At 39.9% G+C, this 16,115-nt stretch overlaps 1 protein-coding gene across 1 annotated transcript; it reads left to right on the top strand.

Annotated features, from left to right (window-relative positions):
- The first annotated feature begins 1,358 nt into the window (after nt 1-1,358).
- On the top strand, nt 1,359-5,402 carry LOC149166655 (uncharacterized). The gene is made up of 4 exons (XM_089430215.1): nt 1,359-1,539; nt 1,869-2,491; nt 3,055-3,460; nt 4,174-5,402. The coding sequence occupies exons 1-4, from the start codon at nt 1,359-1,361 to the stop codon at nt 5,400-5,402; spliced, it is 2,439 nt and encodes an 812-aa protein (XP_089286341.1).
- The last annotated feature ends 10,713 nt before the right edge of the window (nt 5,403-16,115 follow it).

Below are 16,115 nucleotides of genomic sequence, written 5' to 3'. Positions count from 1 at the left end.
AGATAACCCTAATCCCTACATACTCCCGGTTCTCAAAGCTCACGCCACAGCGCACCTACTGACCTCTTTCCCATGGATGCACCTTCGGGAGGGGGGGGATCCTCCCCCCTCCTTTCAACGCTTCCGACTCTGACATTTCCAGGCCTGCAGTACCTCTGTTCCCTCCTGGCGTTTTCCCATAAACAGATCAGGGATCCAAACCAGTCAATAATGAAGTTGACCCCTCAGCAGCACGTGAAGTGAATGACAAAGACAAAGGCATGAACCAAAAGTCTCCAACGTCATAGCCAAAGGCGACCTTGGCAACATGCATCCTGAAAGCTGCAGAACGAATCAAAGTCGACCTTCCCAGTCATCGAATCAACAACGAAATCCAATTTATGCAGGACCACGCACTCATAGGCAAATTCCTAGGATTCTGGCCAACTGAAAAGGCTCTGCAGGGCTGGATTGCTTCAAAATGGAAGCCCAAAGGACAAGTCACTTTGTAGCTTGGCCCCAAAGGCTTCTTCACGGCCATTTTCCACTGTGTGGAGGACAAATCTCGCATATTCGAAGGCGGCCCGTACTTCTTTAACTCATCAGCTCTATACCTTCGTGACTAGAAAGCTAGGTTTAACCCAGATAAGGAAGATTTCAGTTGGGCTCCAGTATGGATACGTATGTACTCCCTTCCTGTGGAATACTGGAAAGAGGAAATGCTAACGGACATCGGCAATAGCTTGGGGGTTTTCATCAAAGTTGCTGAGGAAACCAAAACTCGAAGATACACCTCATATGCCAGGATCTGCGTCCAGATGCATCTAACCAAAGCTCTTGCAGACTCGGTAAGTCTCTTTCATGATGATTTTGAATGGATCCAACCATTAGACTACGAGCATATCCCTTTTCGTTGTCGAAAATGCCATGAACATGGCCATCTCTTCCGGGACTGTCCTCTGAACACCCTGCCCAAAACCTCTGCTAATGAAACTAGCAAAGACTCTGAAGGATTCATTAAAGTCCCTAATTGCCGGCGGCATGCAAAGAAAAATCTTGTAGCCCCAGAAAGCCCCAAAAAGCCTGAATCCCAGAATAGATTTATAATACTCTCCTCTCAAGATCCCTCAGAGAATCAAAGCTCTGATCCTCTGGCGATCCCTTTCCCACCCTCATCCTCCCAGATTATCAAAGCTTCTCGGCCATCCTCCACCTCCGATCCCTCCAGCCTACTAATATCCTCTGACTCGAAGAAACCTGTTCCAGATACTGGCCTAAATCCCTCTACCTTGGAGAAAACTGTTCCAGAGTCAGGCCAGTAGTCTTCTTCAATGGAGCTAGATGTTGCTCTAGCTCTTAGTCTGCATGACAACGCATCCATGGAAGATCAGAATACTCCCACAATAATGGACGAGGATCCAGAGAATGTTAGTTTGGATGGTCTGGATATCCTCAAATTGGAAACAGCATGCAAGCAGAAAGAATACAATTCAATACCCCCATGGCAAATCGACAGGCTGGAAGGAGTTCTCACCAAAGTTCAGCACAATAAATGTCTAGGTATACAAGCAGGAAGCCCCTGGGATGGAAAAAAAATTCTAAAAGAAACGAAGAAAAGAGGGCGCAAAACAGATTTGCAAAGGACCATTATCGTAGGAGAAATACTTATGGAATCCGGGCGATTCCCTAAGTTGACAAAGTTCTACAAACCCAAACCCCACTGTTCCTCATGAAGCTCATCTCTTGGAATGTGAGAGGGCTCAATAGCCCCTCAAAACACAGAATGTTAAAAAACTTGATCCAGCAAGAAAAACCATCATTAGTTTTTCTTCAAGAAACGAAAAGTAATAATACTGCTATAGAAAGAATCCTCAATAAGGTCTGGTCAGGCAGCTGCTCAGTTTCAGTAGATGCCTCTGGGGCTTCTAGAGGACTGGCAATTATGTGGAACCCACAGGTTCTCACTCTTCAAGACTTTCATGCTACCCATTTCCTCATCCAAGCGTCCTTCCATCTCATTGGAACAAACATTCACGGGCATCTCTCAAATGTATATTTTCCGCAAAATTTACAGCAAAAACTGGAACTTTTGGATACTCTCACCATTCTCAATTCTAATAGGCAGTTCCCCCTCTGGATTGGTGGCGGCGATTTCAACATCATAACGACGCTGGAGGAGAAACACGGTGGCAGATCAAGGCTAGAAGGTGACAGTAGCAGCTTCAAAGAATTTATTCAAAGTAATCAATTAATGGATATTCAGACTTCCAATGGTGTATATACCTGGACCAATAAGCGGAGGGGTACTCAGCATATTGCTTCCAGGCTAGATCGGTTCCTCATCTCGGACAATGCCATACACCTGGGAGGGGACTTTCATGCTTCCATATTGCCCCAAGGAGGATCAGATCACTGGCCCATTATGTTACAATGGTCACGGCCAGGTACAAGATGCAACAGACCTTTTCGATTTGAAGCCTTCTGGTTCTCAAATCCTAACTTCAAAGCAGTGGTCAGTGAGGCCTGGAAATCCTTTATCCCACCTGAAGGAGCCAAAATGTTCCAATTCCAACAGAAACTAAAAAACCTGAAACAAGTTCTCAAAGTTTGGAACCGTACTCAGTTTGGCAACATTTTTGAGAATCGGAAAAAGTTGGAACAGCAAATGTGCTCACTTCAACAGACTATCATATTGGAGGGTAGGACAGAAGAGCAGGCGCATCAAGAGCAGACCTTTGGACTAAAATTGAGGTTTGCAGGCAGCAAGAAGAAATCCTGTGGTGACAAAAGTCCAGAATCCGGTGGCTCAAGGAAGGGGAGAAGAATACAAAATTCTTCCATAGATCTGCCATCCAAAGAAGAATGCACAACAATATTGCATTCATCAACAATAGACAAGGGGAAAGATTAGAAGTGCACGAAGACATGGAAAAGGAATTTAAAGATTACTTTTAGGAAATTCTCTAGGAGCCTCCAGGAAGCAGAGATCAAGCCATTAGAACCATCACGCAGCACATTCCTAAAATCATAACAGAGGACCATAACAATAAACTGCTCCAATCTATTTCATTGCAGGAAGTAGAAGCTGCGATGGCCCAACTCAAGGATGGCAAGGCACCTGATCCTGATGGTTTCACCACCAATTTCTTTCACAAGTTTTGGGAGCTCATCAAGACAAAGGTATGGGAATTAGTGGAGGAATCAAGATCTATGCACTGGATTCTCCCCTCCCTAAATGCCACTTTCTTAGCTCTAGTACCTAAAGGGGATGAACCAAATACGCCCAAAAAATACAGGCCGATTGCATTATGCAACATCATCTACAAGCTCATCTCCAAAGTACTGGCGAACAAGCTCAAACCTCTCCTCCCTCTTCTCATCTCGCCGGAGAAGACTGGATACGTAGAAGGGCGTCAGATAATGGATGGCATCATTCTTTCAAATGAAGTAATTCACTCTCTGAAGCTTTTGAAAAAGCCAGGTATGATTCTAAAGCTTAATCTCTCTAAAGCTTTTGACAAACTTAGCTGGAACTATATTCATCAGATGTTATTGGCATTTGGCTTCAATACCACTTGGACAAGATGGATCATGAATCTCATCTCCTCTCCCTATTTCTCGGTCCTGCTCAATGGCTCCCCCTCATCGCCCTTCCGCCCTCACGTGCTATTCGTCAAGGAGATCCCCTCTCCCCCTTCCTTTTTTTCCTCATGGCAGAAGGGCTTAGTCGTTTGCTTCACTCTGCCGTTTCCTCTCAGGCTCTAAAAGGCATTTCTCTCCATGGACTTCATCCCTTATCCCACCAATAGTTTGTAGACGATACTATGCTGTTTGGCCACCCCTCCTCTCAAGAGGCTAAAGCCTTCAAAAATCTGCTCTCTCTCTTCTCTGAAGCCTCTAGTACCTCTATCAATGCCTCCAAATCCCAACTCTTATTTTTTAATACCCCTGCTACCACTCAAAGGAACATTGCTCGTATTCTGGGATTCTCTATAGCAGTGCTACCATAAAAATACCTGGGGGCTCCTTTGTTGGACTCCGCCATAAAACACGCCTCCTGGAGGACTCTTCTCGACAAATTGGATTCAAGGCTCTCGTCCTGGACTTTCCGCTCTCTCAATATGGCCAGAAGACTCATCTTGATCAAATCTGTTCTCCAGGCCATGCCGTTGTATCTTTTTTCTATTCTGGCAGTGCCAAAATGGGTCCTTAAAGCAATCCGCAATCTTCAGAGAAACTTTCTGTGGGGATCTTCTGGTCTCAATAGGAAATGGGCTCTTGTCAATTGGAAGGAGGTCTGCCAGCCAAAATCAGAGGGTGGGCTCGGATTAAGGGATCCTCTCCAAAGCAACAACACAATGGGAGCTCGTATATGGTGGAATTGGATCTCCAAACCACAAATACCCTGGGCGCGGCTATGGCAAGCAAAATATGCCCCAGGAAGTCAATGGAACGACCTCATAAGAATTAGCACTACAACCCCAGGCTCTTTGATTTGGAATGCTGCCAAGCTTCACAACGCCTTCATTCAAGAGCATAGCTTCTGGGAAATTCATTCAGGCACCACAGCTAGGTTCTGGGAGGACTCTTGGCAACAGCTCCCAAAACTAGCCTCTCTCTTCCACAAGCCAATCTGGCAGGTTTCTATGCAGCAAGAAAATCTCACCCATGTTCATCAATTCTGGCAGCAGCAAACGCTCCAAGATTTTCAACTATGGAAACCCGCTAGCACCTGGCAGGCCAATTGGCAAGGGGAAACCTATACCGAGATCGATCAGGAGTTAAATCACAGAAGAATCAAATACTCAGATCAGCAGGACAAACTGCGTTGGGGACATACGCCAAGGGGAATGTTTACCACCAAGGAAGCTTACCAGCTTCGCTACTCAGCCACTCAGACAGACAAGGATCAGCTATGGGAACAGGTCTGGCAACCAGGAATATGGCCTAAGGTCTCCACCTTTCTATGGCTCTTAAGCAAGAGGCGTATCCTCACTTGGGACAATCTGCAAAAAAGAGGATTCATTGGCCCATCGAGATGTCCCAACTGTAATCTCAACTCTGAATCCATCATACATCTCATGGAGACTTGTCCTCTAGCTACTCAGTTATGGGAGAAAATTGAACAATGCAATAAAAGATCAGGAGAATGGATGGGAGATATAACAAAAACCATTAGAAAATGGCCAAAGCACCCTTTTCAAAGCCCTCTTCTAAACTCTCTGTGGAATCTAATCCCTGGCTTTCTCTACTGGATACTATGGAAGGAAAGGAACAGCCGAATATTTAACAATTTCAGCAGGCCAATTGACACTCTGTGGCTTCTTCTGAAGCAAAATCTCCAAGAAACTCTAGCCATCAGACACTGGCAAGACACAGATCTGCCAGAATCACCTCAGGAACGCCTCATCATGAATGCCTAGAATCTGGATCTGTCGTTTTTGGCCCATGTCAAAGCTCGTCCTCGAACCAGTTCTGCCTCTCCTCTCACTTGGTCTCCTCCTGCATTCAACTCATACAAATTGAATTTTGATGGGGCAGCCAAGGGCAATCTTGGGCCGACGGGATTTGGGGGGGTCTTCAGGAACAATGTGGGCGCAGTACTACATATCTACTATGGAACCATTGGCAAATACACCAACAATGTTGCTGAATTGGAAGGACTGTGGAAAGGGATTTGCATTGCAGATCAAAAAAACTTCTTCCCATTAGAGGTCGAGGGAGACTCCCTTATCCTAATAATAGCAGCCACCAGGATTCAAGCAGGTACCTCGGCAGCCAAGATAGCTTCTAGCTAGAGGCTGCTTAGCAGACTGGAACTTTTGGAGGAAAGGCTCCGGAATCCCCAAAGCATCACCTTCAAGCATGTACGATGCACTGCCAACAAAGTAGCAGATAAACTGGCCAATCAAGGGGCAAACCAACAGATCCCATATTTCTCAGGACCTCTCGGCGACTCAGATGATGAACAACTCAAACATGAATGCACTTCTCTGGTGCAACAGGACTACTCGCTCCCGGATGCGGGTGATTGACAGGCTAAAGGGTACGTTGGAGGCGCGTCGAGTGGGCAGGTGTCAGCCCAATTGCACCACTGGTAATGGTTATGGGATGGCGAGCTAGTCTCGCACACCTCTATTAATGGCAACATTAATGTTGTCCTTCAGGCTCCTGGTTAATTGCGCAATGGCTCTCAGGCTGTTCGTCACTCCCGCGGTTCCGTTGTAGGCCTTCAACTCCATAAAGGTCGCTGCTCTGAGCATCTCCCTGAGCCACTCTGTTAGTTCGTTTCTGTTAGTCAGTCTTTCGCTCGGCTCAAGAGCTTTCTCCATCTTCGTCTTTCGCTCAGCTCTGGCTCCAGGGGCTCACGGATTTGTCTGGGCTCCGTCTCCGCTTCTCTCTGAGCATTCGTTTTTCTATCACCCCTCCTGTGCATTCGCCCCTCTTTCAAGCCTCAGTATATCAAAATTCCGCGAGAAAGGCCCAGAATGGGGAGTAGGCGAGGCGGTTCCGCGGTCGTGCCACCCATCAGCACTCCTCCCCCACCTCGGACCCATCCTCAGATGCGTTGGAGTTCGGTCGCTTCAATTATCTAGCCACCAGAAGTGGCAGAGGCAGGGGAAGAGGGCGAGTTAGGATCAATGACTATGAGCATAATGCACATCCCACTGCCCGTTTCCGCATTCCGTGTTCCCTGGAAAACTCCTCCTTCATAGTCTCGGTTACGATTGAAAAGTGTGAGAATGCTAGGGGTTCGGGAGCGGTTCATCTTGGGGTTCCTGCAGATCAGAGGACGGCAAATCCAAATGTTAACCAGCGCCAAGTCACAGGAGGCCTTTCTGTGGTGAATTCTGAAGCCAACGCAGGTCCGAGCGCGCCAACAAGAGGAGAGCCTACAGGCTCAGAGGTCCATCCGTCCGACTCAAATGACTCAGCTCAATTTGGGTGTCGGGTCATTGAGGAACAGCCGTATACCTCAGATGACGAATGAACCAACCCGTGCCTCCGTTTTGTTTTGCATCTGAAGAAGGAGTTCGCCTCCCTTTTGAGTCTCAGCGTTCATGCATGTTTCAGGTCTCTGTCAGTTAATGTTTTGTTTATGATTAAGCAATGGATAGTTGTGTGGTTTTGTTTAAAAGCACTGTTGTAAGTCTTTCGCGGGCTGAGGCCAAGAATTTTTTTGTAAAATGCCAACTTCATGGCAAGAATCTTCAAGGCCACTGCCTTGCTGTAACACTTTTTGTATAAATAATAGGAGTAGACCGATTGAGAAAAAAATAATCATACTAATGTAAATATAATAAAAGTATAATAAGTAAATTAACTAATGGTCAGTTAGTTAATAATGAAAAGGCATGTCTTAGAGACATGCATTTTCATGAAAGGGTACTTACTTGTCTATATATACAAGACCCTCATTCTCATTTCTAATTATCTTGCATCAATTCTTATACAATATACACTTTACAATTACTGTCCTACCATGCATGTCTTTCTCTACGAAGTATTTTAAATATTCCGCTACATATATGACTTTTGTCCGTTACATTGGTATTGGAGCCGCATTGGTTGATCACTAGGCCTTTGGCCATCAACTTCGTCAACATTGTTGTCGTCAAAGTACAAGAGTTTCGCTACAACTCGGAGGTTCTCCATTCTGCCAGTGTCATTATTAAGCCCTTGGCCATTATTAAAAAAAAGAGAGATCTAAAAAAAGGGTGAAAAAAAAAGTTTATATATATATATATATAATTATATCAATAAAAAAAAAATATTAAAAGAAATTTTATAAAAAAGAGGGAATTAAAAGAATAACGACAAAAAAATCGTATATAGATACACTACATTACAATGATGCTAGATCTTCAGCCATAGACACCACTACTATTCTTAAAATCTTCCCATGCCGCAAAGGTAGCCAAATCCATTGGCAGCTGAAGATAATCATTGTTCAAAACCACTGAAGCCACGACAGATGATTGTTGTGCTATGAGAGACCACCGTTGTTGTTCAATTAGACTCTGCCATTATCTGACCATTGTACACCTTCACCATCCTTACGCCATATATCACACTTACATAATTCCACCCCCAGAAAATCTAAATCAACCGACTTCTCCCTGACCATAATGGCTAACCCTTGCTACATGAGAAACACTGTCACTACCAAAATATATTTGTTGATTCTATCACAGACTCCTTATTTGCCTAAGACACTACCTTCTTACTAGCGTCTTACGTATCGCTCAATGTTCCCATGCCCACACCATAAGAATTCAGTGCTTGATTTTCCGTTTTCATCACTTGTTTCAAACCACCCATCGACCTGCACCACTGCCTTCCATGTCTATGCCCCCCTTCTATCATTATCGTAACATTCTCTACAAGACCATCCACCTCATGCTCTTGTTATCGTCAAATCCGTTCCCCGATGTCCCTGTTCATTGTTTCCCTATCCGTTGTCAGCAATCAGGCATAAAATGGAGCCTAATTCAAAAATGATGAAGGAAGGACGATTTTCCTATAAAGGTTTTTCAATTACGGATCACAGAGTAATTAGATTAAAATGAAGTATCCAAGGAAGAGAAATTAATATCATTATCAGCACAAGCAACGATAAAAATTACATCAACGTTAACTTGGAAAATCAACTATTAATTCTAGAGCCAAGCATTGGTGTAAGGAAAAGTATTTTTGACCAAAAATAGTATAACATTAGTGATTTACAAGTGACAGTAGGTCATTATGAGTACATATCTCAATTTCATGTTGTAAATATGGATATTGACATCATACTCGGTCAACCTTGGTTTAAGAATTTGGGTACATTCATGTTAAACATAGAGAAACAAGTTTTGACATTTCCTTATAAGGGGAAGATGGTCACATTTCGAGACATAACAAGTAAATAAAAATCAATAACATCTTCAGTAGAAGACTTCAAGTATGTATGAGACTTGATGTTTCAAGATAACAAAAAAAAGAAGCAAAAATAGCTTGAAGAAGCCATCTGCAGTAAAGACAAAGAAATTTCGCGCCTCAGAGATCACAATGAAAAAATACTCAAACAAGTCAAGAAAGCCAAAGCCACAAAGAAGGAACTCAAGAAGCATTTATTAGAACAAGAAGAAGAAAATTTACGTTTTAAGAGCCTTAATCAGACATTATTAGAACAAATCAAAAGTTTAAGAGATGATGAAGCTACTAAGAATAAAGTCAATAATTCAGAAAAGGATGAACTTGTACATTTAAGGAATCATAACCAAACCCTACTTACACAATTAAAAAAACTTAAAAATGACAAGAAATCATAGAATGACAAGCTAGAACAACTTCAAGGTGAAGTATTGAAGTCGTCAGTCATTTCAGCCAAGTTGAAGATAAGGGAATAAATATTGATCGAATCAATATCACAAGTAAGGAAGAAGAGGAATCTAGAGAAGTTAAAACATATGCAGAAGCTGTAATCAAAACAATGGAAGTTTCAAATGATGATTCAGTTGCCAACTTAACAAAAATAGCACTTGAAGAAAATTAGGAATCAACCACTAATATAATAGAGGAAATCCAAATCAAAGGAGATATGTATCAACATCCGAATCACAAGAGAAGACTTTCCAATCAATGTACGTACCAGTATTGCTTAGAAAATAAACAACAAAATTATGTTCCTAGGGATACTGAAGTTTGCAGAATACAGTCCTATGATAACTATTCATCACAAAATTTGATTCCACAAAAGACTAATCTAGGATGGTTCGATCCCTTCTCAATGAGACAATTTTGTTTGTCACTTAGAGGATCATATCAACTAGTATCAATGAAGATGACAATGTCGAGATGCGAAGACATTCAAAATAGAAAAAGAGATCAAGTCTTTCATCAACAAGCTTTGAGGACAAATATTTTTGAAGGGGAAGGAAATGTTATGAACATAAATTATGTAAAATTAGATAATAAATAGATAATAGATAATAATCATAATAATATATATATAATAATAAATAATAAGTAAATTAACTAATGGTTAGTTAGTTAATAATGAAAATGCATGTCTTAGAGACATGCCTATTCGTGAAAGGATACTTATTGTTTAGCCAATTTAGTGTCCTAAATTGCTTGCATGAATTATCAATGAGGTTTGTAAGCTGATGAAGTGTAGTGCACTATATGTGCTTAGTTAACCCTTCCTACTTCGTTGTTTTGTATTTTTATATTTTTTGGGGGGTTTCTGTTCTTTGATTCCTAATGATGTACAAACTGAATTATGAGAAACTGAATCTAAACTTCCTAAAGGTAAACCAAGAGCTTTAAACTAGTCAAAATCTAAGTTAAAAGAAGGAAAATAGAGCATCTGTCCTATCTTGTCATTAATCCTAAGTCATGAATCTAATTCTTAAAATTAAGAGGTGAAGTTGTAAGGCATGCTGAAATAAATACAGAGAATGAAATTAACTGAAGTACTTCTAGTTATTCTAACCTTCAATTTTGAAAGATAACCTTCTTGAGATGGAATACAAACAACTTTATGTACTTCATGATCTAGAGAACTAAATAAAAACATGCAAAAGGTAACTGACTAGTTTCAACCATTGTGTAAAGTGAATGTTTAACCATTTAGTTTAGGATGGGTGTCAGTTGGAAATGCTGATCAAAAACATTCGTTAACACAGTGCATTGACAATCTAAGCTAGAAAATAAATAACAAAAACAATGAGTAAACTAGTCAACAATGCATTCTCGTTACTTTCAACCTTACTCTGTTTAGAAACAAAGTCATTTCCTTTATGAAATGGATTGGAGAAACAAGACTGCACAATTGAATTCTAACATTATGCTACTGATCAAAAACTAAAAGAAATCAAACTAGAAAAAATCAACCTAAGTTAGAAACACTGCTAAAAGCAAATGGTGAATTAAGACCGAACAGAAAACAAATGAAAAGAAAACCTCCTTCAGTGTAGGGGCCCTTTGCAACTGACTGGGTTGAGTTGCTAACTAGTTGAAAATGCTCTTTCAAATGATCATTGGTCAACAAACGACTTTATATTATAAACAGGAACAAAAGTTCAAAATTACATAGCTGAAAGTCTGAGCTTAATACATCCAAAAATTCGAACACCCCTCGGTTCGGTATAACTGATATTTAAAAGAAAATATTCATAATTGTCTTTGAGGAAAATTAGCTATAGGTGGTCTACATGTATCAGAACAGGACTGCGTAAATGTTTGATCAGCTACACGTGACTTGAATTTGAGCAAGATGGTTGCACAGAACTGTTAACACGGGTGGCTAATCCGAGTTAATGCTGCAACAGAACTGTTGGATTTATTAATTAACCATGAAAGAGTAGACAAAGAGTCCTATTGCTTTCGGGTTTCATATGTTTGACTCCACCTTTCACTGTGGTCTTGAGCTAGCTTTCCTATCGATCTGGGCTAAGTGACTAGGATGGGATTCATGTGGAGCCCATTCCAGAGATGCCCATGTGGCTGGTTTCTTCACTTGACACCTGGACCCTGCCAGACCATGGAAATAGCTACAGAATACACAGTTAGCTGCAAAATAGGCTGCATTCTGTAGCTAATTTGCAAAAACTTATTCAAATAGCAAAAACATAAAAATATAACATGTCAATCGTTTAATGCTCTCCTTAAGACAAAATCTATCATTTATCATTGATCGGGATCTGTAATATTATGGAAAAGCAAGGAAAAGAAGTGAGAAAAGTTGTCAAAGGGAGGGTAATTCTGAGGTTCAAAATACCCCCACTGCAAAATTATTGCATGTCCCCATGAAATTTGCCAAAAATGTGAATTCTTCTTTCCTATTGCATTTGTTCAGACACTTCTGCTAATACATCTAGTTTTCTTCTTTTTCTCCTCTTTGAAGTGACTGCCATCCTGGGTTTCTTCATAAGAAGCCTATATTTAAGGTTGATGACTGTTCTATTCAAGCTTCTATTCTTCCTCTTCAACTTCATATTCTTCTTGTACCATAGCCCTAGGTGCAGTATTGTATTATCATGAATAGCTTTATCCAATTTACTTTGTTCCCTCAGGGTTTCATTTTCTTTCTTGATGTGTCTATTCAATATCTCTAACTCATAGATTTCTTGTTTGAGAGAGTCAGTTAGAGGTTCTTGTGGATTGACAGAGAGTTCTGGATTAGCTAAGGATTCTGGATCCATTGAGGCACTTTTCTTCTCCAATGATTCTATATAATCATAAATTTGTTGCTGCACTGGGTCTATGCCTGGAGATCCTCTGCTGGGGTTGCCTTTGAAATACTGTTTAGGAGAGTTTTGAGGACTGTGTGTAAATGGAACATTATCAGGAGATGGTACTAGGGTTTCTTCTTCTAGATTTATGAACTCTATTCCCTTTGATGATACCTTCTTTACCATACCTTGGAGTCTAGAGCTCCTTCTAAGTTGTAGAGAGCTTATGTTCTCCTCCTTTGTACCCTTTTTCTCCTTTCCTATCTTTTCCTTTCTCTTGATTTGTTTCCTAATCTCTGTCAAATTTTCAGAGATTAATTGTTCATCATCTTGTTGTAATGAAGATTTAGGTTTGTTTCCAGTAATTCCACCAACTTTCTTTTTCATCTTCCCTTTTTGCTTGATCTGCTCCCTGATCTTTGTCAATTTTTCAGAGACTAGCTCTTCATCATTTTTCTGTGTGGAGGACTCAGGTTTGCTTTGAATGGTTATACCGGTCTTCTTCCTCCTACTCCTTCTGACATTACCCTCTTCAGGTGATTCTGGTGCCTCTTGGAAATAATTTCTTATCAAGAAATTTTCCCAAGTATCTCCTATTCTTTTCAAATGAAACTCAACTAGTATTTTTACCAACCCATGATGGTACATGGTTGTGTCTAGGAATTCTATTTTCTTTTGTACATTTGAAGCCATCCTTCTTAAACTGTTTAGTAGGAAGAAAGGGAGGTTGATGTCTCCATTTTCTAGAAATTTCATCAATAAACGTATATGATAGACATACATGCACTCGAATCTCCCCTCACAGGTAATGAATTTCTGTAATATCAAAAGCATGCTTCTCCATTTATTTTTAAGTGCTGAAATAGGAATTCCTTTTCTAAACATAGAGACATCCATACCTGGGTTCCTGAGGATCACTTTCCATGATTCATTGTGGAATTCCTTGTTTTTGAACCATCTCTCACCATGTCTTGGTAGTTCTATAGCCTCTTCTATGTAGGATTCTGTTACTGCAAACTTAATGTCTCCAATTTCTACTTCTGTACCATCGAATGATCTAGCAAAAGATTTTGTGATCTCTTTGTGGAAGCCATCAAATTTTTCAATGAAATTGAGCCATCCAACCTTCTGCAACATCTCCTTGAGTTGTGGGAATCCCTCCATATATTTTGCTCCTACTGGCTCTGTCCTAACAATGAGTCCCATGGCTTCTGTTTCGCAGAATTTTTTAACCTTCAGAATTACTCTCCTGGTTTATGAAATGGACTGACTGCGGGTATGGTGAAAAAGAACTACGGGTTTGTGTGGAATAAGTAGACGGTGAGGGTTTGGAGAGGCATGTATACGTTGGTCACATCATAGTCTTGACTGTTAACAGATGGAGTTATTAGGGACCATTTAGGTACAAAGTATGGAGAGTGTAGCGGAGATGTGGTATGATGAAATTATTATGGACCATTTGGTACCGAGTATGGAAGATGTGGTGGAGATGTGGTATAATGAATTGGAAGTCAAATCAAATGATGACTTGTTAAGGAGACATACGATTATTCATATTATATATGACTTATGTTTTTAACTTGCTATTTGAAATAAATTTTTCATTTTACCTTTAGAAATTAAACTTTTTCTTGATAACTCCTTTGGTGTTGATCTGCAGGGAATTTTAGCATGGTTGGTCTCCAAAAATTGATTCTTCAATTTCCTGCATTCATGATTTATTTGTGAGTTGTACAATTGTGCCAGAACTGATAAGTATGTTGTAGCTGCAGAATGGAATAAGTTGTAGAATGTGAAAAGAAGGAAAAGTGAAGTATGGCTATTGAATATGAGTGTAAAAATGAAATGGAAATGGGTTATGACAGTGAGATGAAATGAGATGTAAATTAAAATGGGAAATAGGGGTGAAATGGAGTAAAACTATAAAAATAAAATGTAAATGGAATATGACAGTGAGATGAAATGGAACTGTAAAATAAAATTAAAATAGAATGAGACTATGAATTTGTAGACTCTACAATGCAAATAAATGTAGCTTTTTGTCACTACTTATTACAGAAAGGAAATGGAAAATATAGGATGTCAGAAATCTTTGATTTTCACCTTGTATTTTCTGTATAAGTATGCCAATCAATGATAGGTTTTCAAAATCATACAATTTATTATTTATTTACTTTTTTTATTCTTTTTTTTAGGAAAAATAAAGACTAATTTAGTGGAGAAGAAGAATTCTTCTTCACTAGCTTCATTTCAAAGTTATTCTGGAAAATCTTAATGAACTCCTCTCTTGAAATTGGCTTATGATATATCTTCAACTGATGACCATTCACAAGAAGAGGTATTTTGCTTCCATATTTTGTCCTTATCCTTGTTGCTCCATTATTAAAGATTTCTTCAATCTCATATGGCCCAAGCCAATGAGTTTGAAACTTCCCTTGAAAATCTTTGAACTTTGAATCGAACAACAGTGCCCAATCTCTTGCTTGAAACTTCTTCTCCTTGATATATTTATCATTCCATTTAGCCCTCTATTGTTGGACTATACTGGTTCTTTGAACTGCATCTTGCCTGATTTCATCAAGCTCATTGAGTTGCTCCAATATATGTTTATGTGCCTCTGATAAATCCAATCCCAATTGGACTGCCATCTTCAAGGTTTTGATTTGAAACTCTATAGGGAATAGGACTTGTTTCCCACAAACAAGTTCATAGGGTGTATGTCCTGTTGTGTTCCTCCATGTAGTTCTATAAGCCCATAAGGCTTCAGGAAGCCTTTCTACCCAATCTCTTCTATGTAGATGCATAGTCTTAGTGAGAATTCCTTCAATCACCTTATTTGTAGATTCAACTTGACCATTTTCTTGTGGATGACAGGGAATAGATTTCCTATGTTTGATTTTGTAATCTTCCACAAGACCCTTGACCATTTTAGATGTAAATTGAGATCCCTGATTTGTCAAAATTTCTCTTGGAACACCAAAACAAGTGAAGATGTCCTCAAAAAGAAAATTAACTATAGATTGTTCATTAGCAAAAGGTAATGATTTAGCCTCTACCCATTTAGTGACATAATCAGTGCATACCAATATATACTTCTTTTGCCTATATGGGGAATTAAATGGTCCAACAAAATCCAAGGCCCATTTTTCAAAAGGTTCAATGAGTACCTAAATTTGTAGTGGAATTTCATTTGAAGGAGTAGGTTTTCCTACCCTTTGGTAGCTGTCACACCTCCTAACATATTCTTTGGCATCTTTGAAGATGGACGGCCAATAATATCCTAAAGAAAGGATTTAATAGGTTGTCCTCTTGTCAAGCATTTCATCTTCCCTCACACATCTTCTGATTATGAGATCTAGATCTGTTTTAAACAATTCATTAGTGATCCATGAGTATCTTGCACTTATTTGAATGATCTTTCTTTTCTCTCTAGGAAACAAATGTGAAGACAATTTCCTTGTGACTAAGTAATTGGCAATATCTGTAAACCAAGGGGTCTAAGTAGTCACTGCAAAGAGATATTCATCAGGAAACTTATCTTCAACCGGAGTGTCATATTTGATATTTTGAATTCTGGACAAGAAATCAGCAACTGTGTTTTGTTTTCCAGGTCTATCTAACACAGTAATATTGAATTCTTGCAAGAGTAATAGCCATGTTGTAACTCTGCCATTAGTAATAGGTTTATTCATTAAGTATCTAATTGCAGAGTGATCTATATGAACAAAGGTTTCATAACCTGTTATATAATGTCTGAACTTGTTGATTACGTGAACAACAACTAAAAATTCATTTTCAGTTACAGTATAATTTAACTCAGTGGGAGTCGAGTTCTTACTTGTATAGTAGATGGCATAGGGAATCAAATCTTTTTGTCCCAATACAGCTCCCAGAGTTGTATCTGAAGCATCCGTT

The sequence above is a fragment of the Pinus tabuliformis genome, chromosome 5_1, assembly GCF_031772625.1.
Source record: "Pinus tabuliformis cultivar Carrire ecotype Pingquan chromosome 5_1, CPIR1, whole genome shotgun sequence".
NCBI classification, from domain to species: Eukaryota; Viridiplantae; Streptophyta; class Pinopsida; order Pinales; family Pinaceae; genus Pinus; species Pinus tabuliformis.
The sequence above is the reverse complement of the archived record's forward strand: the minus strand, read 5'-3'. Positions and strand labels throughout refer to the sequence as shown.